The sequence below is a fragment of the Limulus polyphemus genome, unplaced genomic scaffold (genome assembly GCF_000517525.1).
Source record: "Limulus polyphemus unplaced genomic scaffold, Limulus_polyphemus-2.1.2 Scaffold348, whole genome shotgun sequence".
Classification (NCBI taxonomy): domain Eukaryota; kingdom Metazoa; phylum Arthropoda; class Merostomata; order Xiphosura; family Limulidae; genus Limulus; species Limulus polyphemus.
The window spans coordinates 497,911-523,806 of record NW_013665958.1 but is presented as its reverse complement, the minus strand read 5'-3'; the positions used below and the strand labels follow the sequence as shown (position 1 = coordinate 523,806).

At 30.2% G+C, this 25,896-nt stretch overlaps 1 protein-coding gene across 2 annotated transcripts in view; it reads left to right on the top strand.

The window, feature by feature from the left end:
- LOC106457581 (centromere protein I-like) overlaps nucleotides 1-25,896 on the top strand; it is a 74,254-nt gene that overhangs the window by 40,767 nt on the left and 7,591 nt on the right. For both annotated transcript variants that reach the window (XM_022383578.1, XM_022383579.1), the window contains exons 7-13: nucleotides 6,462-6,545; nucleotides 7,713-7,835; nucleotides 12,078-12,173; nucleotides 13,126-13,246; nucleotides 15,007-15,089; nucleotides 16,349-16,531; nucleotides 16,754-16,872. In XM_022383578.1, coding sequence (XP_022239286.1) covers nucleotides 6,462-6,545; nucleotides 7,713-7,835; nucleotides 12,078-12,173; nucleotides 13,126-13,246; nucleotides 15,007-15,089; nucleotides 16,349-16,531; nucleotides 16,754-16,872 — 809 coding nt within the window. The remainder of the gene's footprint in view (nucleotides 1-6,461; nucleotides 6,546-7,712; nucleotides 7,836-12,077; nucleotides 12,174-13,125; nucleotides 13,247-15,006; nucleotides 15,090-16,348; nucleotides 16,532-16,753; nucleotides 16,873-25,896) is intronic.

The following is a 25,896-nucleotide window of genomic DNA, read 5'->3' as shown; positions in this document are numbered from 1 at the left end:
TAATAAAATTGTAAGTTACCAACGTTATTTAAAAGTTACCGAAAAAAGTCCTAAAATTAATTCTGTTTACTTGTACCAAGGTGGTTAAAAGCAAACTTTGGCTTAAATGGGTAATGAAGAAAAACTTTAATATAAGTTTAACATGAAAGCAAATGCACAACGTTTCGACAAGGTTTTGTCCTGATGATGACAGGCCATTATTTATACACAAGTGTTAAAGTGTTATCCACCCCTCCTTTATACAAACCATTTTTGAGGCATAATAATTGAGAAAGACCCACTTTAACTTTAATTCACAACATTGATATATTAAAAGGAGATTCTTACTGAAAATATATTTTTTATCAAGACCATTTGCATGCTACAAAACTGTGGATAATCAAGAATTAACATGTAAATCTGAGAAAATGTTTCATTGCTAAATATTTTGAAGCTGTGCATTTTCCCTCAAAATTATTACCAAAATAAATACATCCCAATAAACACAAATTTCACAAAGTTTAAAACATCAGCAGTTTGTAAACAATAAAAAATGTTTTCCTTATGTGCCAGAACTAGGAGGAAAACTGAGACAAATAATTAGGACATATGACGTCCAAGGCATTTTGAAAAATAGCTTGACTTGTTATCTTAGCAAATGTTAATCCTCTGATAGCATAATCTGTTAATGTGATGAGCATTTTAAATTAGTATTAATGGGTAAAAATGTTCCAGTTTTTCTTAATAGTTTTTCTCACAACATGAGTCTCAAATTATTCCTTGTATGTCACTTTATATCTGCTTATGATATTTTAAAATTAAAGTCATTTTAAAATATCATAAGCAAATATAAATAATAAAATTAAATACCTGGATACTATTTATGGAAGGGCAGGCAGTGTTCCTTGGACACATTGTATGACTGAACAGAAGGGATAGCCATTTGTTTAATAAATTTACACTATTAAGCAAATAATATACATGTTTATCCTTCTAGATATTGGTAAGTCAAAGTGCATGTTTCATAATTTTTTTTTTTACAGAGTTACATTCAAATTTTAATTAAGCTACTTTATTACCAAATATATCAAACTTGGCAAAATTTGTAGTTAATACAGCAAATTTTAATATTATGTAAGTTTTATTATCTTAATTTCAAATTGAAATATTAAAATAAATTATCAGTCTTCACTTCTCTGTATCACATGACAATTGTTTGCTCCAAATTGTCCATTTTAGATTCTTTTACTATCCCTAAAATATCATGAGTTTAACATAAATTACATATTTATAGTATAGATATTGCTGAGACTTAATCTAAACTTCTAGCTTCTAATCTTCTTAATCTAGATTTCTAGCTTCTAATCTTCTTGCTTTAAAGATATATCTACCACAAAGTCCAACCTACATGCCATGCCCTTCTATTACATTCTATCTTTCAAAAAATGTCAGTAATTCTCTCTAAAATTTATACCAATAGAAAGAACAGATTTCTGCTTCCTGATTTTCATACAAGGAGAGCTCATTCTTATGGTAGTTTTTGAATTATTTTAATCAACTTTTAGCTTAATTAGAAAGCTAGGTATAGCAGTTTTAGGTCCTTGTATTTTTTTGTCTTAATATTTTGTGTTCTTAATTGCATATTGGAAATAAATAATTATTACTACTAACATAAAAAAACTATGGTTAAGTCTAGTTTCATGGGGATGAAGAACAAAAACAAGAGGCCTTGTTTTTCATGTATGTTTTTTATTTATTATAAAAGTTACTAAAATGTAAAAAATAGAAAATAATTAGGTTAGATAAGAAAAACACAAAATAATTTTTTTTTTCTGTAAGGTATGGATGCAACCTGCTCCTGTGTAACATAATTCAATACTTTGTTTCCATAACTCAAGCTATGCACTCACTGGCTGAGTTATAGCTTTGTTACAAAGGTTTTGTTTTTAGACATGGTTCAAAGAGCATTAAAACAATAATATTAATTGAAAACATATGTAAACTGTTAGAAGCCTAAGGCTATTTAGGATAAATGGTTGTAAATTTCTGCTACAATTTATTTGGTATTTTTTGCAATAGCTTCAAGTTCAATCAAATGAACCAAGTGTATAGTGTTAGGGTAGAGAAAATAATAGATGAAATATAAAATTTTACTGAAAAACTTTTGATCTCACTTAGGAGGTTCTATTCTTCTTCTATAACTTTTCCCGTATCTATACGGGGTCGCTATTTTTGACAGCACGTTTCCACTCTCCTCAGTCTTCGTATTCGTCCCCAACAAGGCCTTTCTCTCTAATATCTCCATCCACGCAATCCGTCCATCTTCTCCTTGGTCTTCCTCTCTTCCTTCTCTCCACCACCTCCATATCCAAAACCCTCTTGCCTATATAACCATCTTCCCTACTCATCATGTGCCCATACCACTGCAATCTTCTCTCCTGAACATTCTTCGATATTTCCACCACTTTAGTTGTTCCTCGAATCCTCTCGTTTCTAATCCTATCAAGCCTCATCACCACACACATCCATCTCAACATTTTCATCTCGGCTACCTCTAATTTCTTCTCTTGAGCCTTTTTGATGGACCAGGCTTCCGCTCCGTATATCATCGCAGGTCTCACAATGGTTTTATAGACCTTTCCTTTCACTCAATAGGTTCTATAAACTACATAAATAAAATATGAAACTGTAAGATGAAAGAAAAGTATTTTTATTTCTAACATGAAAACCACCTTCCATTCAGACTCTCTCTCTCTAAATTCAAAGACAAAATTTCAGTAGAAGTACTATATTTTGTGAAGATACGCTTAATGCTTGAAAAGTTACGGTATGTATAGTTTCATATTAGTTAAAAAGATTGGTCAAAATAACCGAGCCTGTATCTTGAGAGTTAATGGACAATTTTTCTGCTCTGAAACATGTTTAATATATACATAGGTTTATTCAATTAAAATATTCACCTGATTGACACTAAAGGATATTCAACTGATGACTTAGGGCATATAAGCTTTGTGCAGTTTGCCTGTTGCTCATAATTAAGACTATCTATTATTAATTGTATTTATTTGTCTAGAATTTTAGCAGTTCCTTTGTTAAAAGCTGTTACATTAGTAAAATAACCTGTTTCTTTTTAGAGTTGTGAATCAAAGTATAAAGAAACGGCAGTTTAATCTCTCTTTTTTTTTTTCTAAATAAAAATATATTTAATATGACATTTGTTTATCATTTATGTAGCTTAGAAATTTATGATCATGTTAAGAAGTTTCCAAAGCTACAGAAGTTTTAAAAACATAAGAATAATACAAAACTTTATATTATTGAGGTCAGTCTTTTAACTATTTTTGTTTTTTGTGAAAATATTTAATAAAACAAGAGTTAACCTGGAACCCAGAACTACTCTATCAGTCTGTTTATACATGTCATTGTAAAATGAAAAGTGAAATTAACTCTACTTCCTGTTAAGCAAATGTTTGAGAATACCTTCTGTTACATTTTTTTTTAATTTAGTCAGCACTATATGATGTAAGAGTAAAAATCAATTCAACATAAAATCAGATTAAAAAAAGATATGTGAAAATTTAACAGTTTTAATCTACAAATTCAAAGCTTTGTTTTTGAAGGTAAATTAATTTATTAAAATGTAAAGAATTTCTGAAAGAAGTCTAGCAAGAGCATGAATGAAATATTTAATATTCAATACAGTAAATCTTACTGGACCCACGTTTTTTAATTTTTTGTAAATCGTGCAAAATCAACTGAGAACCTGTTGGTCTATCACAATTGTAAACAATATCAGTGGTAATCCCATCCTCCTTTGCTTTCAACAAATACCTTTGTAACTTAACTTCTGTTCTATTAGTGTTAGCATATTTAAAGATATCATTTAAATTGTTTAATCTTTGTTCAGAATATGCACACAGTAACTTTTATCTGGTTTATTATTACTATTTAATTATTTTTAAGATTATTTATGTCAAAACTTCTACCAGAAAAGCTGCAGTAACGATTAATAATAATTAATCTTAATTATAAGTAACAAACAAACCAAAAGAAACCCTCTTTGAACACTTCCCTGGATCTTCAATTAGGTATTTTTGCTATTAGCAGTGTTTTCATTCCTTGGTAGTGGCCTGGTGGTTAATGCACCTGACACGCAATCTTAGGGTCACAGGCTCGAATCCCATCCTTGAACATGCTTGACCTTTCAGTCGTGAGGACATTATTAATGTGATGGTCAATCCCACTATCCATTGGTCAAAAGTTGTCGACTGATGGTGTTGAATATCTGTCTTTCCTCTAGTCTATCACTTCAAAATTAGGGATGGCTGTGCAGACAGCCCTCAAGTAGCCTTCCCACTTGTTGATAGTTTTAAATTAGGGATAGCAGCAAATAGCTTTATTAGATTTGCCATAAAGAAAACAGTCATTTTGATAGTTTTGTTCTTGCTACCTTTAGGGTGATGTTTTTAATGTTTTACATTTGCAGACATTTAAAATAAATGACAGTATTGACCAATATTAATAAAAAATGTCAAATAATGTACAATGGAGTGATTATTCACTGAACTTTGTGGATCACTTGGTTAAGAAGTTTGTTAACTAAATGACCATTTCCACTGCTTAATCATACAGCGTACAGAAGAAAAGTGTTATGTTTATATTTTCTTCTATGAAATACTGTGGACTTCAAACTGTAACCCTCTCTAGACTAGGGGTAGTATCATTTAAATTCACTAATTTTTCCCTTATTACTTTAGAAATTCTTAATTTATTTGTATGAATCTTACTAAAAACTTTCTGAGAAACTGTAGTTTTTTAACTTTAAAAAATCATATGGTTTGATTGACTTTTCTATAGTTTTTTTACATTGGAAAATTTCCAAAATTTTGTTCAATTGTTATATAAAAAAAACATTAAGTATTTCCTCTTGTCTTATGTAATGTTATATTTTGTTATGGAAGAAAATTTTGTAGCCTTCAAAGAAATATGTCATGGAAGTATTCTCAGGTGGAAAAAGAACATCTTAAGAAACAATAAAAAAAATCTTGGATATGTGGTTTGTTCCTAAGTTTTCTAAGCTTCTGACTAGATATTGTTGCTCTATATAAAAGCTACATATAATCACTTTACACCACTTTATTGTCTCTATATTGAAGCAACTAGTTTATAATCTGCCCTAAACAGTGGTATTTAAACTTTGCTTGTAACTATTTTTAAAGTTGATCTTCATTAGTAGTTGTTCATATGACATGCTGTAAGGACATAAAAGGGTAGAAATTGCTCATTTGTCCACATATGGTTTATATGATGAAAAATTTTGTGAAATTATGTGAAGGTACTGTACCTCAAATAACACTTTTATATCTATTCAAACCAAATTTCTTGAGATACATTTTTTATCTCCCCTCTTTCCCCTCCCATTCAGATTTGGGGGATATAACGATGGTGCCCATCCCTATCTCAGATTTGGGGGATATAACGATGGTGCCCATCCCTATCTCAGATTTGGGGGGATACAATGATGGTGCCCATCCCTATCTTTCTATGCAGACATCCACAAAATAAGTAGACTTATAAACAGCAGATTTTAATGCCTTCACAAGACACTTCTTTTGGAGCTGGGAGATAATCCTATTGATTTTGAGGTTAAAGGTCAAGGTCACCATTTCAGAAAATGAAAGTTTGGTTTCTGTGCAAAACACAACATTACACCGAAATATATCCTTAATAGCAAGGGTACCCCACTGATGAAACAATGCATTCCAATCTTTATATATAGGAAAATAAAAGTATATGTAATTAGCTTTACTTATTACTAGTTTGTTTTTAGTTTTGATCTGTGTATTTAGCTTGCTATAATCAAAAGTTAGTATTATTAACCATTAATTACTCATACAAATACACCTTATTTATCAACATACCAAAACAAAAGGTAATAGTAGGAGGTGGAGGGGGATCAGTCAATTATTTTAATGGCTATTTCTTTATTTCAGCTTTAAAGCATTTCAGAGTACAATACGCTTGCCCTGTTTACCAACAATCATATATAGGGTTAACTACCTATAAACTCTGTTTGAACTGAAAAGTTAATATGAATTTTATTTCCACATAGAGCACTGCCCAACACTCCTTAAAAAATAGTGAGCAAGTGATTTTAGAATCATTGGGTCAGTGGATTTAGGCAAAGTACTTTTGAATGTTGTTGAAACTGTCAATTCATTCCTTGCAAATTGGTATACAGTCGCTTGTGATTGAAGCTCTAAATATTTTTGTTTATGAGTCAGACATGTAAGAAAAAAATCTAGAATGTAAAGTTCTTTACAATAGTTTGTGAGTTCCACAGTGGTTACTTAGTTTAATGAACTAATATTCAAATCTGCTAGTTTATTAAAAACTTATTTGATATAATGTAATTTTTTTATTTAGAAAGTTTAATTTGTGATACGAATTTTAAGTTGTCTTTAAGTTTAATTTTTACACAGGGAGCACAGCCATACTTAACAGGACTTCTAACACTGTACAAGACTTATAGACCTGATCTTGTGGTCATTCAACCAAAACAGAAAGTATGTATACCTTTGTATTTAATATAAGTGACTTTGGACATATTTAAATATAGCAGTTAAACTCGTAATTTTTTTTAGATTAAAGAGTAATCATAACTGATAATTTTATAGCTAAGATAAAGAAAATCCCTTGTTATAAAATGATGTCAATCATCTCCTTCTCATATTATTATGGAAATCAGGAATTTCATGATCAAATATGATTTCAGATGCAAAATGTTAGTCATTCAGCCTATACTAGACACAGCTGATAGTCACTATATTCTATAATGAACTGAACTCTAAAGATATAAAACCACCTTTACCAAGTGCTTATCCACAAGCATAAACTGAATGACCAGTCATTTGAAAGTTTTGACCACATGTGCTTGATTTGCATGAAAAGTAACTGAAAGGGTTATTTTATAATAATGGGTTTACCTAATTATAATTAAAATACTCTTAAGTTCTTATTATTCCATAACTGTTTTGTGTAGTCAATATTTAACTAAAATAACAGTTGGTGAGAATTTTGTATTTTATAAATAAAAGAAGTAGTCATGTTAATAGTTAATTTTTGAATATCCAATGAAAAGGATATGTCCATAGAATCTGATGAAGTAGATAGTATTTTGAATAGCCTGTTAAAGTTTTAAGAATTAGTGGTACACAAAACAATATTAAGGTTGACAATTACTTTCAAAAGATATATACTGTTATAAAACAGATCATTCAAAATTAAAAAGTGAGTCAGTTATAACATACACAATCAAAGAAAGGCATGATAATTGCACATGTGTAGAAAGTTCTTGAGTTTATATTGATTATAATTATAGCAATTGTGTATTTTCTAAATTCTTGATGAGAAAATATTTGTGATATTACTTTAACTTCATATTATGTATTATATACTCATTTCATAAATATTCTTGATTCTTTAGAAGTGTGTGTTATACTCTCTCTGTTTCAGAGTAAGAAATTGTTACTTATAGATTACATTTTGTGTGAATTTATTAATTTTTTAAAATGTGGATTACATGTAAAATCCACTTAGTAACCAGACTTGAAAAAAGTTTAAAATTGCTTTCAAAAATATGAAGTGATTTGATTTTGGGCAGTTTATTTAATAATTGATGTTACTACAAATTACATTATATATGTATAAAGATAAATGTTTACTCAAAACAGCAAAAGTTTTTCCGTTCTCTTGGGGGATGGGATTCCTTGATTAAAGAAGTAAAGAGTCGGACCCTTCATATTTTAGCCCCAAGTGTACCAGAAATACAATATACTATGGCACATCAGGAGGAGGTAATTATTTTTTTTTTGTATATTCTCTTAATGTCTACTTAATTTTTTATCAAATAAATCTGCCATATATGTACCTAGTGAGAATAATTTATGCTAAACTTCAAACTTGATTCAAGAACACAATATACTATTACTGTGTATATAAACCATTCTTTTGAACATATTTCATCTCTTAATGTACCTAATAAATAGCAAGTACGTTCTTTTCATCAAAACAGCCCCAAGATACCTATATTAGACTATGTAGCAATATCCTGTCATATGATCTCTGTAAAATACTTGTACCTTAGGATGACATAATCTTGTCAAAATGTTGTACAGTTATAATAAAGTTTTTTCATTATCCAGTCAATCCATCTCAAAACTTTTCATATCTGATTTCTCTATAATCTTTTGTTAAGAAGTTTTCAGTGGTTTTTCTTAGAGCTGTGAAATGGATTTAAATTGCACTACACCAATAATAACAGTGACAAACATTCAACTTTGTCTTGAAAAATTACACCTAGTTGTATTTCCAAAGAATTTTTTATATTATTGATATTTATGTTCAAGCTTCATATATCCTTTGGATATTTGCCATTTTGCTTTTTGATGATTGCTCAGAATTTGGGTAGTGTTTCCATATAATTATCTGACAGTATTAATTACTGGTGGTAGACTGAGGTTCTTCATAGGAGCATAAATAGTCAGAATTGTTAAAATGCTGTAAGCCTAGCATCGACAGTGACAGCTCATATTGGGATGATCAGTTTCCTTGTGGGAAGACTGTAGACAAAACTATCAGACAGTCTATAAACTGCACATTGTGGTTTAAGTTATGAAAGGTCACTGTGCTATGTAATGCCCTGTGTCAGTACAACATGGTTATTAGGTATAGTGGGTCCCCGTTATATGTTGCATTTCTCTGCATCATTTCATTATTAGAGTGTTTAACAGTTACCACCTAAATATCAAACAACATTGCCATGTTTCATTACTAGAGCATTCCAGTGTCATTGACTACTTTTCCAGGTGTAGTGTTTACCAATTACCACCAGTATTTTTGAAACAATGTCACCTTGTTTCACTACTAGTGTTAACCCTCTCTACCCAGACATCCTTTATTGCGCATGTCACAAAGGTTTTAGTGAGTTACATTCAAAATTTAAACTAATTTTTGTTTAAGTTATACCAATTAGTATAGCATAAAATTGTAGCTAATAAACCACATTTTATTTGTATACAAGTTTTAAGTTCTTAATTTTTTAAGGCAATATTTAAAAAAGATCCTGAATTTCCCTTAATATGAGAAATGTGACATTTTTTCTGTAGGCATCCCCTCTTCTTTAATTTATTCGTCATCCCTCGATTAAGTATGACATTTAGCATAAATTACTCACTATATTATTGTCAATGCTCTGACAAAGCATAATTTTATTAGCTTTCAATCTTGTTTTGTTACAAGCTTCATTCCCATGGGAAAGATATCACGTGGTCGGTCAATTCAACTGAGCCCGGACTACTTTACCAGTACTGTATTACCAATATGTGTGTGAAACAACTTTGCTTTGTCAAGATGGTGGAGGATGTAAATACATTGTGTTTGCGTGTATGTTTTGTAGAGTACATTGTAGTTAAAAAAAAGCCATGTTACACCCTTTAAAAAAGTTATTCAAGAGTGGACTGAAAAGTTTCGGGAATGCATCCTCCCCATAATACATGTAAAGATTGTGTTGCTTAATGTTGTTTCCATGAATGCATCATGATGTATAATAGGTACTCCCTGTATTACCATTTTATTGCTGATGGACTACATATGGTCGTCAGGATAATGGCTAGAGTGATTGTCAATGCCCAAACAGTGAAGAAGAGGTTTCATAAGGTTAAGAAGCACTGTCTTACTTATGAACAGCTTTCTTTAATAGAACATCTTAAATATGACTGTTTCATTGAGGGTTTAATTATGATGCATATGAGTAGGTAGACAGCTTTTATTGTTTACTAATCAATGATATATTAATGTGATAGTGAACCATCTTGTACAGACATATCCTGACACAGGGACTTGCACTACTAAAGCTATAATGGATCACCATGAAAAAGAAACTAGAGGTCATAATTGACCACAAAAAAGTTTAGTTTTAAAACTCATGAAACACTTCTGGGAAATCCTTGTGCACTGTGTACATTGATACCTTTACCACCACACATTGTCAAAAATCTTGGCATTGCACTGAATAAGAAATGAGACTAGTTTCATGTTATCTTGCTTGTTAATTGATCAGACCTATGCCCTATAAATGCAGCCACTATATTAGTGTCAGAAGGGTTCATACTCATTATTATTATTATTACTGAGAATATCTTTTTATCTTTACCAGAAATATAAGTATCAGACCTCTATGTGCACAGGTCAGACCACTGGACTGATGCCCATATTGAAAAACTAATGTTTACTATAATTTCAAATTTACAAGCTTTTTTTATTTTTACTTAAGATTTGTCTGTGAATTTACTAAATCATTCTGAATTAGACTGTGACTAATCTGAGTAAAAAGTGATTTTTCATGTTAAGAACAAAAATACTTTTTCCCATCTTACAATTTCATATTTCATTTGCATAACCTCTAAAACCTCCTAAATGATTGTCAAAAAAATTTTCTGTAAAACTATATTTTATTTTTTACTTACTCTACCCTAAAACTAGCTGTACCCAAATAATCTGTGGCAAATGTTAAAAAATATGAAATCAAATCAAAAATACATGTGTTTTTTTTTTATACTACTACTACTACTTCTAGAATGACATCATAACAGACAAGTGCTTTAACTTTTCACAACTACCTTCATTTAATTTTAATGCTCTTTGAGCCATTTCTAACTATTGTGACAATCAGTAAATTACTGGGTGGCATAGTGCAATATATAAATAGATCAGCTTACATCATTCACTTATAAGTGCTTGAGGAGTGATGATTTTTTTATTTGTTTTATTTTTTCATTCACGTTTCCTTATCTAACCTAATATGTTTTTAATTTTGCATTTGAGTTACTTGTTAAAAGTTAAATATCAATAAATAAAAAATATACATAAAAACAAGAAACTTATCATGTACTTCAGTAAGAATTGTTTCACACTGTGTTGGTTGCCCAAAAAATAATTCATATAGTTTATAAATATGCACCTTAAAACACAAACAGTAATCTAGACAGTAAAATAGAATGCCCCAAAACTACTATAATTTATCTAGCTTTCTGTGTAACCTATAAATAGATTAAAGAAATCTCATTGCTTACTAGATCACTGACTTCTGTCTACATACAATAAAATCTGCTTGAGAAATGGTACCTTTTATCAAGATAAATTAATATACAGTCTTTCTGTTGATTTTAAACATGTTCCACTGAAAAGTAGACATGAAAAATAAATGTTTTGAAAAGCACAGAATTTAGAGGAGCTTTTATGGTGAATGTAATAAATTTATCGATATCTCAAAATAAAAAGGCAGGAGGTTCTTATTTTAAATTTTGGCCTGTTAGTATCTATAGTTGGTGTATATAATTGTTGGACATTTTGAGAATTTATTTATCTATGTACTTTTGAAACTAAGAAACTAAAATTTGAATTATAAACTATATTTTGATTTTGAATGTAACTGTAAAAGAGTTGTGACATGTGCACTCCCACCATACACATAAGGTTAATTCAGTCAGACCATAAATCTACCATTTTGAGGGGATTCATGTTCCACAAGTTGTAACTAGTAATATGTTTTTAATGGAACTGATTCATTGAATAAATGGTGCTCCTAAAATAAATATCATTTCAGCTCTATTCTTCATTTGGTCCAACAATTTAACTAAAATCATACATCCCATAATTTCATGAAGTAGTTTATTTTTTATTAAAATCTTGTTATTCAATTATTTGTCAGAAAAACATGAGGCATAAAGTAATCGATTTGCCTTTGCTATATAGACAACACATTGATTGCAAAAGCAAAGTTAATGCTGTACATTGTAAGCAGCTCTATATATGTCTGTATAAATTTACAAATATAACTTGTACACTTTAATTTGATTTATATTAGTATAATATCAAATAATTACCATGACTAGAAAATTTTACACAGAAAACTACAAAGCTGGATAACTTCTGTTTTTATTATTACTTTTATACTAATAAACTAAACATTAATAATAAAACTAGTTATTTTTACTAACTAAAATAAATAACTTTTATTTTTCCATGTTCATTATTAGGATCTTGTAAGGCCAGAGATTCAGTATCAGCCAGTTCTCGGAAAAAATGGGATTAAAACATTTCAAGAACTGCAAAGTTTGTTGGAGAACTTGAAGGTAAGTAAAAGTACAAAAATAGGTCATCATAAAAATTATGATCAGAAACTCCAGAAGAACTATATTAATATAGAAATTTTCAGCTTCCACCTTTCTCAAGTATTAAATGTCTACTATTATTGTTTCTTAATTCAAATGATACATTATAGAAAACAACAGTGTACAAGAATGAAATATATATTAGTTGAATTATAACTTACAATAATAGAACATAATTAATCCTTGAAGAAGGTGGGAGCTGAAAATGTGGATATTAATTATATTTCATTACTGTGTTCTCTTCTTTTCATGATCATTTTTTTGCCTTGTATCTTCATTAAGTGGACACATCTAGACCTATTAAATCAACCAGGAGTAAAAATAAGACTATAACCCAGACTAACTACTGTAAACATCTTTCTATACCAGGTACTGATGAAATTATAAACTAATATTTAAATATTATGCTTGTACACATTTAGAAACAACTAAGTCAAGGTATTTATATATTCTTTTGAGATTTTATCCTCCTATTTTTTTCTAATTCTTGGAGGTGTTTGTATAACTAACATGTTGTAAACTGCTATAATTTATTCTTATGATTTGTACATCTAAAATTACAAGATATTGTGAATCACACACAGTCTGTCATTTGTAGTTTTTCCTATTATGCTATTATAAAATGAGGGAATCCTCAATAGCCATGGCTGTAATTAGATCTCAATTCTGTCAAGAAATGGAGCTATAAGCTATAAGTTTGTACTTGAAAAAAAAAAACTCAAAGCCATTCTATGAGCCTCTATGCTGCAGCTAAATATCTGTTCTAGTTGAAATTTATGTCAACTCAGTAAGAATATTAAAATATTTCAAGTTATAGTACATTTGTCAATAAATATACAATTATTCATTTTCTCTAATAATTGAAAACTTGTTTATTTTACAAAAAGAAACATTTTTAACAATTTATTTCAAGCCACCCAATGGAATACTGTCCGTTCTTCGCTCCCCAGCTCGTCGAATAATTCTCACCAGTTGCACTGACCGAACCCTACTAGTACGAATGAAGTTTCTCTTGAGAGTGTTACTGTTTGATGGTATGTACGTACTTGATTATATTATAGATGATGTGATCCAATTTGATCAAGACAAGCTCTGTAGGCACATAAGAATTTATATTAGTTATTTTTTATTATAAAAGGATGGAAATGATATATATATATATATATATATATGTATATGTGTGTACGTGTTTGATATCATCATCATTCATTTCTGTTTGAACAAAATATATTTTACCAAGTAAAGGGAAAATAGATTTATTTAGAAAGTTGCAGTATGTTATTGAAAAACTATAAAATAATATTTTCATACTGTAGTTTCAACATAAATAAAATAGAAGTTACAATATTTGAATGTTGTTAGCCTCTTATCCTAAACAGCATTACAGTATACTCTAAAACTAGAAATTTATGACCTTATAACACCAAATTGTTGTTTTTATTTACTTGGACACTCATCTTTTTGCTTTATAGCTTTTTCAGGAGCATTCCACTAAAATACAAACCATAACTAACAGTACAAGTGGTTTAAATAATAGATTCTAATCGAATCTGTAGTGTGCATTTCTACATTGTGCATTTGATGTATTAAGTAGTAAACTTTATTTTTGGAAGAAAAGTATTGTTGGAATAATGAACTGTTACTATAATAAACAAAAGTTACATATTGAAATAACAAGATGGGATGAAAAAATAAAATAATTAAAAATATAGGTGCCATTCTTTGTCTGTGATTGTAGTTGTCTGATGAGAAGAGCTTCTTTGAATTTTCTATTAGTGTACTTGGTGGCTTTGGTGAGGATTTGTATGGAGAATGGTGTTTTTAAGTCAGGCGTTACTTGTCTATGATTAGTTAAAAAATGATCCGCAACTGTGCTTCTCTCATGTTGTTAATTATTTCAACAATAAGCTTTAGTACTTAATATGTCAAACACCTGCTGTAGAAATGCATACTATGGATTTGATTAGAATTTATTATTTAAGTCATTTGAAACTTTGTTCTGTCAATTACAGTTTGTGTTTTAGTGGAACATTCCTGAAAAAGCTTTAAAGTGAAATGTTGAGTCTCCAGTTAAAGAAAAACAATAATTTGGTGTTGTAAGGTAATTTATTTCTTGTATTAAAATGTCTTCTATACACCAACATGCACTACAGAAATAAATAATGAGACTACGGTGTATTTATAATTTTTCTGACACAACTAAACATTACTACTCTGTGTTATCTTATTGTTACATAGAAAATAAAAATAACATATGATTTATAAATTAATCTTCAAAAGGATTGCAATGAACTAATATAACTGTTTCTTCATGCGTATAGATTTTTGTGACTTGTTTTCTATTGGTATGTTAATGTTGTTCTCAGGCTTATGACTTTCAAATTACATCAAATGGGTTAGTAGTAGCTTATTGCCTATTCACAAATGCAAAGTAAAAATTGTCTGTATCTCCTACTAAATTTGATATTATTTAATATTAAATATTAGAAAAATCTGTGAATTTATAATATTGCCAAAAAATATACATTTAAACAATAAGAAACTGTTTTGACTTATAAATACTAAAAACCTTCAATCACCACCAAAAAATTCAAGTGTTTATGGGATAACCTCACAACTAAAATAATTAGCTAATAAAAAATTTTAGAAGCTGAAGCAAGTTATGATAGTTATCAGGCCATCTTTAACCACAAGAAAATAGAACAACTTAAACAAAACTGCAATATGAATGATTCTTGTATAAGTAAACCAACAGAATATGTAATAACACTATGGTATGTATTCCTTTATCTAGAACCATTTCACTTTGCTGAGGGTAAAAAACGGCGAGGAAAACATATCCTGAGAACACTTACAGATATTACTGAAGAATTACAGGTTTTACATATATCCTATTTATATGTATGTGTGTGTGTGTGTATATATTATTTGCCATGTTGGCTTTGATTAGGGAATGATATATTTATAAGTTGTTTCCAATAAATTTTCTCAATACAAATATATATATGTATGTATATTGCTTAGAGAAAAAATATTATAAGTACCATCCTCCCTTTTTAAAGCGGGCAGAATTAATCTGAAATTTATTTTGTTAATTTGATCTTAAAATATCAAATACCTTGGAACCATAAAATCTTACTTGACTGATACCAAAAATGTGTGAATAATTTAAAATAATTCACTATAAGTTATTCTGAAACATTATTTTATGTTTGCTGTATATATATATAAAACAATTTTCCAGCATAATACTTGGCAAAGGTGTTTCAGTTCAGTTTATTTGTTATGTATCAGATTTGTTGGTTAATCCTGTATATAGTAATTTCTACTGCTTATTCTAAACAAATGTATTGTAAATCTATTCCTTCATGCCTTGAAAGTTAAGTTTTTTATGCTCTTATTAAAGCACAACTGTTATTACCTTACTACACTACAAATGTTTAATTTTGGCTTCCATTTGTATGCAAATAAGATAATATGAAATGTTTGTGTTTAATTACTAATTAATTATCTGTTGCACATGTTATGAAAATATGGTTGGAAAAATATTTTATTTGAATTTCTTACTTTAATTGATTTTTATTGCACAAAAAATTGTTTCTGTGAAATATACTTATTTAGACTTAACTGAAAGAAAAGAGCATTCAGCTACAGAACTGAAGCATTTGTATGTGTATTAAGCAATAAAGATTTGTTACCTGTATCTTACAATGTGTAATAAATCAAAAATTGTACATATTCAGCAATAACTAAGAATTGTTCATGTTAGCTTACAGATTGCAGTACAATAAAAATATACTGCAGTTAGTACCTATTAATAACATATTACTTGCTGATATCAAAACGTTGTACATTTAGTTACATGTAATAAAGTAATTTTTGTTACCCATTCAAGTCATCTCTAACCTTTTAATATTCTCTGAGTATTTTGAAGTGAATAATTAGTAGTACTAAAAATGTTCATACATTTATTTTTAGGTTTTCACAAAGTTACCTGCTATGGGTGTCATTAAAAACTGGACTTGGCCATGGCATCATAACATGTATCTATACTTACTGTTGCATAGATTGTGTTAATTTTCACTACTTTAAAGTTTAGTACTTTCAACACTGTGATATACTTTTTTTTTGTACAGGAAGGGATACCAGAAGTTGAAAGCTTTTTGATGCACTATCTACAAGTTTGGAATGGGCTTCAGTGGAGGTCTTCTGTTTTAACGTTGATCAGTCGCTGGCCTCTACGGCCATTTGTGGAGCTTAAGGAATTTGTTTTAAAGCCAGTTCATAAATTATTGTGTTCTTCATCACTGGAATTTCAGGTTAGTAGTGAAAATGTTTTGTCTGTAATTTTGTTTCTGTCAGTTTAGTAAGGTTTATGTGAAATAACTATTAGGTACTAAATACTGCCATTGTAATGCATTTCTTGTACTTAAGTTTGTTTTTTAATTTCCTAGTATAGTCAAACCAAAATTTGAATTTATGACTTTTTCAGATAAATTTAAATAACTTAGATATATTTTCATTTTTGTGTGTTTTTGCAGTGTTCCATCTTGGAATGTCTTACTCAACTGTGTAAAAACTGGGCTGTGGTGGAGCTTCCCCGTTACAAACAAGCCAAAATGAGGCAGGAAACTAACGTGGATGAATATGTCCCGGTGATGTATGTCACTAATTTTATCTTGTAGTTTTAAAGAAGTTACATGCAGAGACATCTAAAAAATTCTAAGAACTTGTGAATGAAAGTAAAAAGGACGCATAAAAGTACGTCAACCATGTTAATCTGCTATATCCAGTGCTGACAAGGCCTTTTACCCAATACCAGAACTCATCAGGCTGGCAAAGATAAAACAAACACAGTAGAGGTTGAGAGATTATTTATATTATCAAATTGCATGAAAAACAACTAGACTAAGTTATTGAAATATAATTGTTATCAATTTCATATGAGCCATTTACAAGTCAAAATTAAGGTAAGGATTAATAACACGTTATTATTCATTTATTTTAACACCAGTTATTTATTTCTACTTGATATACCTCATCATTCTGAAAGAACTAGCAAAACAGCAAGCTAGTTTTATGTAATGGCTTTGAGTTAGTTTGCTAATATAATACTATTAAAATCTACAATATTTATCATTTTGAAACTTCACACAGGGAAAATAAGATCTCAGGATTTTGTTTCCTAACTACAGCCTCAACCCACATGTGAAACAAAAATCTGTATAATCATATACTACATGCTTATTTGCTGAAAACTGTGAATTTTCAAGCTTCATAGTAGAAATTTATATACACATGAGAATCATTGTTTGGAAATATAACTTTTTTTTTCCATTCATATTTGGTTTTGGTAGGTGTTAGAAGTAACACAACTAATACTTTTGTCAAACATGTCATTGGCATATAATAAATTTATTTATTGTTCATAGCTAGTGTAAAATTGACCTTGGTTGATCAATATGTTTCTCTATCAAAGAAGTCACACCTTCTTTTTATGTTTGGCTTTCATATTTAATAAAACACATTCATTTCTAAACTTGGATCAATTTTAAAGATTTCATTCCTTGAAAATAATGCTTTTCCAGTAGTAGTCTTATCTACGTAATATTTAAAGTCAAAACACAAAATATAATTTTTTAAGGATTTCTATTGTTGAACAGGTTCTTTTGGATTATTTGGTAAAAAGAAGAATGCAATGTCCATTCCACTTAACAATACGTAAATAGGTTTATTTCTTCAACTACAAGTTCCATAGTGTTTTATGTGGCTAATGATAGGCCCAACTTCACAGTAGACAACAATTTCACTTACTTCCTAATTTTTCTTGTATCTGTAACACTTCTACCTCTATTGCTTTGTTGCAATCACAAACTCAAAATATAAAGCAATGAACTAGCAGCAGTCAAATAGATTGGTTATTAGCTGACTATGAGAATCAATCAAATGTTTCTCTACTTCAGACTCAATAATCATTCATCAATCCACTCTGAAGAAAACTTCAGGCATGCATCCCTCATGTTGGAAAGTACACTAACACTCTCAATTTAGGGATGACACAGACACCCGTGTTAAAGCAATACAAAATTCATCTGGATTTTCTTCTCTACGGGTCATCAAAAGCTTGTTATGAACAGAACTACCTGGCATAGTTGGTCTATCTTTTTTGCAAATGTTATGTTTCAGCTATCTAGAGCTGAAAATTGGCAAATAGCCAAAACAGTGATTCATCATCATCTTTTTTCATCTGGCTTAATACCTTCCTAGTTCTAGCAGTAACTATAATTTTATTATTATTATTTGCAAAATTAAAAAAGAAAAAAAAAATCAGAATTATAGTGTAAATAATGTTATCATTAGCCCTAGAGATTATCTTTCTTACAAAAATCTGGTGTTCCTTTAAAAAGCTTAAGTACAGGGTCAAACAGGAATAACAGCCAATAGCAGATGAACATTAGATGACTGTAACGTGTATAATACTCAAGGCTTTGTACACTATACAATCAGTGTCTTTTCGGAGCAAACCCTTATATTATGTATGAAGTGAAGGAATAAAAAGATTAATACATATACAGGTCATCAGAAGCTAGATATGAAGAGTTATCTGGCATAGCTGCTCTATCTCCATTATATATACGTAGCTTTTAAACTCTCCAGAGCATCCCAAAGTCGAAAACCAGTGAATAACCAAAACTGAGTTTTCTTCTTTTCATTCATCATCATCTTTCTTCAACAGGTGTAGCACCTACCTAGTTCTAGCAGTAACTATAATTTTATCATCATTTGAAAGAGCAAAACAGTATTCACAGTCTTTGACTACCTATTTTATTATTATTTTATGCAAAATTTCTAAAGTAAACAAAGAAGTATAAGAAAAAATTTATTGCCAAATAAAAAAAGCTATGTAATGCTGGCTACTGAACTTGAAAAAAGGAATCAAACAAGATAGGGATGGAAGTGGACATATCATTTGATCAGCTAATGATCACATGGCAGACTTAACTGTCTTGACTCTACATGGAGAATAAAACCTTACATTACTGGCTTCTTCACTGGGAAAACAAATATAAACAGAATTTCCAATCATAAAATGCTACTCTATTATAAAATAGTCATAAAATTAGTATTTTAAAGTTAACTAAAGGAAAGGTATAATGATGAAAGCTGAAATTCTATTCAAACACCAAGCTTTAGATAGACAAAATGGGGAAGCCAGTAGTGTATGGATTTTATTCTCCATCTAAAGTTGAAACAGTTCAGTTTGCTTTGTGATTATTAGCCGATTAAGTGATATGTCCACTTCCATCTCCATATTGTTTGGTTCCTTTTCTCCAGCTCAGTAGCCAGCCCTACATATCTTTTTTATTTAGTGATTTTTTTTTCCTTATAATTGTGACATTAAACTTTCCTCTGGCCAAAACACACAGCTTACAACAAAACTTCCATCTGCTGTTGTTAATATTTTAACCAATGGCCCACATGGTATAAATAAGCTATACAGTCTGATAGTTCATGAAATATAGACACTGAAAAAGTGTACTTCAACGAACTAGTGAGTAATATTGGCTGGTTTCATTACTGTGTCAGATTTCAGCATTTAACATCACAACAGAGTATAATTCTGTTGTGTAGTATATGCGATAAGTATGAAGATACATATATTAATTGCATTACATAATGCACACACACACAAAACTCAAACGTTGAATAGTATTAATAATAATCAGGCAAATAATTTGTAAGCATAAGGAAAAGTTTAATTGGTGATGGAACATACTACATGTTTTGACAGATCATTGGCCTGGTATGATCAGTACTAAGCAGTACAAGGTTTATATATTGTTATGAAGATAAAAGACAGGGATTAAATGTCATAGAAATGGTGTCGGCAAGGGACAGAATATAGGAAGAGGTCAAGTGTGTGAATGGTGAGTAGATCTTGTCAAATACGGCTGATGTTGTTAGGGCCTCTACCTATATCCTTTTACCTGCTGATACCCTTTCTTTATCATTTAATTTCTGTTTCTTTTGTCTTTGTAACACTATTTAAGCCTTGAATTGCTTAGTACTGATGATACCTGAAGAAGACAGACCAATGTCCTGTAGAATATAGTATGTTCCACCATCAATAAAACTTTTACTCATACTTATAAATCGTCATTTGCCTACCTGTTATTATACAAGCATTATTGTGAGGACTGTAATAATAAATAAAAGTTTACAATCATATATTTATGAACGAATATATGTCTTACTTATTCAAAACTGGAGAATGTGCATATGTAATTTGGTGATATTTGTATATGACATAATGTTTTTGTTTTTCTTAACCAGGACTGCTATGGATTTTGTAATTAGGCAATGTACTGTATGGGGATCAAAAGTTGATTTTCATTTGTGATGTTTTAGAGCTTGGAGATAGGTTTTTATGCATTTATGATGTTTAAATAGTTTGTCATAGCTTATTGTATTTCTCAATGGCATTATAATAAAATGGAAGATATCCCAAGATTTTAGGCTTTTTGCCATTCACCATTTTTGTCTATTAAATTCTTGCAGTATTTACTATTTTAGGTGGAAAATATATAAAGCTAAATTTGTGTCTGTTTGTCTGCACCTTTTTACCCCTATAATAGTAGGCCTATAAAGATATTGAATCAACATTCTCAAGTTTAATGTTTGTGACGTAACATTTTTATTGTCAATGAAAACTTTGTAATCTAATTTTTTCCACAGAAGATGGATAGGGTTTTTGTCTGATTTAAGTGGAATTGACATCAGAAAAATTTGTGTATTTTATAGAGAGATGTGCTGGCACTGTGGTGTCAGAGTAAAAATCCATCTAATGCTGTTGTGTCTACTGACAAACAAGAGTAACTTTTTTATAGAATAGACAAGTTGAACCCATGAAATTCCACAAAAATATATTAGTTTTTATTCGCTTTATTTTGGGAGGAGAGTTAGGTATGATAAATATTTCTGACTCTGATTATCAGAGTAAAATGTCAAGAAATGCCAAGAACACAAGACCTTTGTTTGAACCTTTCTGTTTAAAAATATCTAAACATCAGCTCTCTGTTCAGGTAGTACCCGGGCAACGCCAAGTAAGGGCGGCTAGTAAAAATATAAAACGCAACCTACTTTTTGAATCTCTTCTCTGTACAGGATATGCACTTAGATATATTAAGTTTTCTACTTATATATATGGCACATACACACTTCATATTACAAAATATTATCACTTCTTTCACAAAAATACTTCATTTTACCAAAAACATGAGTAATGCAAAAATGTTTACTTGGGGCAGACATTTATTTGGTCACAAGTAAATTTTGATGACAATTGGTTGGTTTTGCATAAAGTCATGGTTTTATAGGATCAATTAAATTATCCCATCATCTCAAAACTTTTATTTTACTAAAGAAAGTTAGACCAAAGTTTTACAATTGTGAATCATATTTGCCTCAATGTCGAGTAATAAATTATAGTGTTAGATTTGCTGATATACACTTATAAATGACACAGAATTAACAAAAATAACATTAAAGGAATAGTTAGATATGGATTTATGTTGATTGATTTGTAGAAGCTATTCAAAATATTTTGGGAAAGTGTGAAAATCAAAACATTATCATCAACCAATGAGGATGAGTCTAAAACAAATTTTAATTACCCCAAAAGAAAAACACCTGATCTGAAGTCTGGAAACACTTTTTATTTTATAAAATAAATTATGGGCATATCAAACACAAGACATTAAGATCTCTTAAGTGACAAAAATGTTGGAGAGAATATATTTAGAATGATTGAAATACACTTGATATGCTTTTTCATAGCCTTGTTTTGTGATTTTGTAAATGATATTTATGTTAGAAATCAAATAGAACACTGTTAAGAAGTTTCAAAAATTCACTAAAACAGTTGTTGTTTGAGTAATTCGTATATCAAAAATTGAAAAATACACCAAAAGAAAGCCTTTTACTCAATTGTGGTTTACATTTACCTGAAGAAGGGCATTTCTATTCAAAAAATCTTCTATTTTTAGTTAATGTTTGTGTATGGTCTTTGTTTTCACATATTCTAATTTTCAGGTCCTAATATTTGTTGATCATCATTCGTAAAGCTCATTAGTAAAATATATACAGCCAACACCTTATTTCTTTTTAAATATTTTAATTTTATTTGGAAACCAAAAGGCTACTATAATCAACCAGTCTTTGATATTGATTGCTACACCTAAAATTTGTCTCAAACTTATGATTAGTACATATTTAAATACACCATTATATATTAAGCTCAAAAGAAATTCAACTATGGACAGTCATGTATTGAATCCAACAAATGAAGGTAAGACTGCACATTTTAAGATAACTGGGATCTCTTGCACCCACTTTTTTAAAAGCCTTATTGCAAGCACTGTCTTTATTTTGCACTGGTTAGGTCTGACCTTTTATGGACTGGGAATATCCAACAGATTTCTTTTTAACACAAGAGTAATGCGGCAGTCTTTGAATTCTATTTGTTTCAAACAAAGTCCTTAACTATATATCTCCTAACTGTACCATATGTATAAGTACAAAAGTATATAAAGAAGTGTAAAGTAATCATAATTTTTTGCTGTCAAAGATTTTAGTTGTATTCTAGCTCATAGAATCCATTTATATTGTCAGATTTTTGCACCCATTTTTTTTGTATGATTTCACTCCATTTCTGTAGTAGGAGTAGCAGACTTTGTTAAGATAAAAGTAGCTTCATTGATTTGAACTTTGGATTGAAAATTAACTCAAGTCTTGTAGCATTGTATAAAAACTCAGAGGCTGGCCATTTCCTGGATGCTGTGCTTGAATATCAATGCATGCTGACTGTGTAAGACAGTATATGATTAGCAGAATTATTTATATAAATCTTGAAATAATAAAAGTAATAAAATAGCTATTGAAAAGTATCAAACTACAGTGTGAAGTATGGATTAGCTAAGAAGCTACTATTACATATCAATGATGAAAATAGGTGTAAGTTTTGATTCATTGAAAGAGAATATCATCATGTAACTAGCATTCATTTCCTGAATGTTGAGGCTGAATTGATGTCATGGTGTGACCGGAAGGAAGATTTAATTCATTGAAAGAGAATATCATCATGTAACTAGCATTCATTTCCTGAATGTTAAGGCTGAATTGATGTCATGGTGTGACCAGAAGGAAGATTTAATTCATTGAAAGAGTTCTGTGCAGAGAATATTATCATTTCATCAATCACTTTTTATTCTTTATACAGGGTGATTATAAAGAAAGTCTTGTAGTTAGGTATGCCATATCTAACAAACAATATAGCATAGGAAGGTGAAATTGAACATATTTGTTGAGGGTACCTTCTTTTTCTTATAACCTTATTCCCATTCTGGTAGGGGTCAGCTGCTTGGCTCTTCCTTTTACATAGGTTATGGTACTGTGCATGATTTATTTTAGCTGCATTGACCTTTTTCATATCCCTGTCCACCAAATTCTATGTCTTTCTTTACTTCTTAATTTCTCCACTGATATTTCTTCTCACTACAGATCCTTCTTCATTTTTCACTACATGTCCAAACCAACTCAGTCTTACTTTTCTAGCTTTTTCAGCAATATTACAACCTCCAACTTTTTTCTTCATGTCGTACCCATTATTCTTTCCCTCAAAAATATTCACAGCATCCATCTTAACATTCTCATCTCAGTTCTTTCTTTTTTTCCTTACGTCTTGTGGCCCACATTTCCACTCCATGAAGTAGAACTGATCTTACAGCTGTGTAACTTTTGTTCTTTAGCTTCAGTTGTATTTTCTTGTTTAAGGATATCAAGAAGTTTCAAATGCCAAAGTTGTCACCAGGAGTACTACTGTTTTTTTTTATGTATTTGACGTGGGTATAAATGGGTCTGTCAATTGCAGTGCAGCTCCTTCAGCTAACATGAAACTGAGAAGTGTGCAGAGAGGTGAAGTAATGTTATTACAGCAAAGGATGCAATGCAAAGGCAGCTCTCACTGAATACCATAGAGTGTATAAAATCCACAGAGGGTCTTGGTCCAGCGTTGCTCTGCATAAGTCCTTAAAAAAATTGGCGGAGCCAGGCTGCACTTGTGATAAGCCATGTACAGGCAGACTACCAGTGCCTACTCAAACTGTCTTTAAGGTCAACTATGTTGTAGCGAAACAAGCCAACACAACAGTACACCTTTATTTTGTGGTGTCTGGATTTTCCAATTTCATCTGTTTGTGTGGCTTTTTGGTTAACTTTGTAAATGTTTCTTTACAAGCTGCATCATGTTCAAATACTGAAGGAGACAGCTTTTACATGACAGGTTGATTTACACTTGCAATTCGTGAAAAGTTTAGAAATTGATGGAGAATGACCTGCCAATAGTCTATAGGCTGATAAATCATACTACCCTTTATGGAAGTGTCAACACATGCAACTGCATTGTATGGTCAAAATTTAATCCTCATGTAACATTTCCTACACACCTTCTTCATGCTAAGGTGACAGAGTAATGTGGCCTTACAGCTGATTGTTATTGGACCATACTTTTTTGGAGAACCATCAACACATGGATTAAAAACCTGCATTTTAAATGTGATTTCCATGCAGGATGGTGTCTCTTTGCGTGTTGGTAACCAGTTGAAACATGTCTTGCACAAACATTTTCATGACAGAATAATTTCACATCACTTTCCTTGTGAATGGCCATCTCATTCACCAGCCAATTTCTGGTGTTGGTGTATCTAAAGTCAAGCATGTACCTTGGGAAGCCTTGTACAATTCCAGTCCTCAAGGATAAAATTGCCTCGGAAATGGCCAGTGTATCAGATGAGATGTACATTGTTTCTGAAATGTCCTCTATCTCAAAATGCGATACATTCTGGATACTGGAGGAGCTCGTTTTGAATAGTTGCTGTGATTGATCAGACATTAGATCTTAGTGACACTTCTGATGGACATATGATACACATAACATCTCTGTGCAGTTTCACTTTCCTTTGTTATATCATTTGTCATTATGATGTGTTGAATTGTGAAACTTTTCTTATAATCACCCTGTATATAGAAATTATAAAAAAAAAATGATATTATTTAATATTCCATGGGTAGAGCATTAATTGCTTATAAAATGTGTTATTAAATGATAGGTAAATATCATGAGGTGTTGAATACTTCTTACATTTAGATTAGTTTATAATTGGTAACTGCCTGATGTGGGCCTGTGGCCAAACCTTTGGAGGGAAAAAATTATGTATTCATATTTATTTTTTGTTTGAGAGGTGAAGAACTTAATATATTACTTGACTCTATTTATTTATTGTTTAGTTTCTTTTGTGTATGAAGGTTATCAAGAATGAGTCTTTTATTTGCTTTTACTAGATGGCAGCAGCATCAAATCCAAATTTAAAAAAAAATAATACCTGTAAACATCTAAATATTATCATTAACACTATTTTGCTTTACAAAATTTTATCTGTAATAGATTACTTTTGTTATGCCTAGTTTTAATAAGCAAATTGCTGACTGGTTGAAGTAATAAGGAGTTTAATAAATTTTCAAATAGTCTAAATAAAAATTACTCGCCAGTTATTTTCAATTACTCAATTAATAAATTCACGATGAAATGTAATTTTTTTGTATAATAATTAATGAGAAATAATTAAAG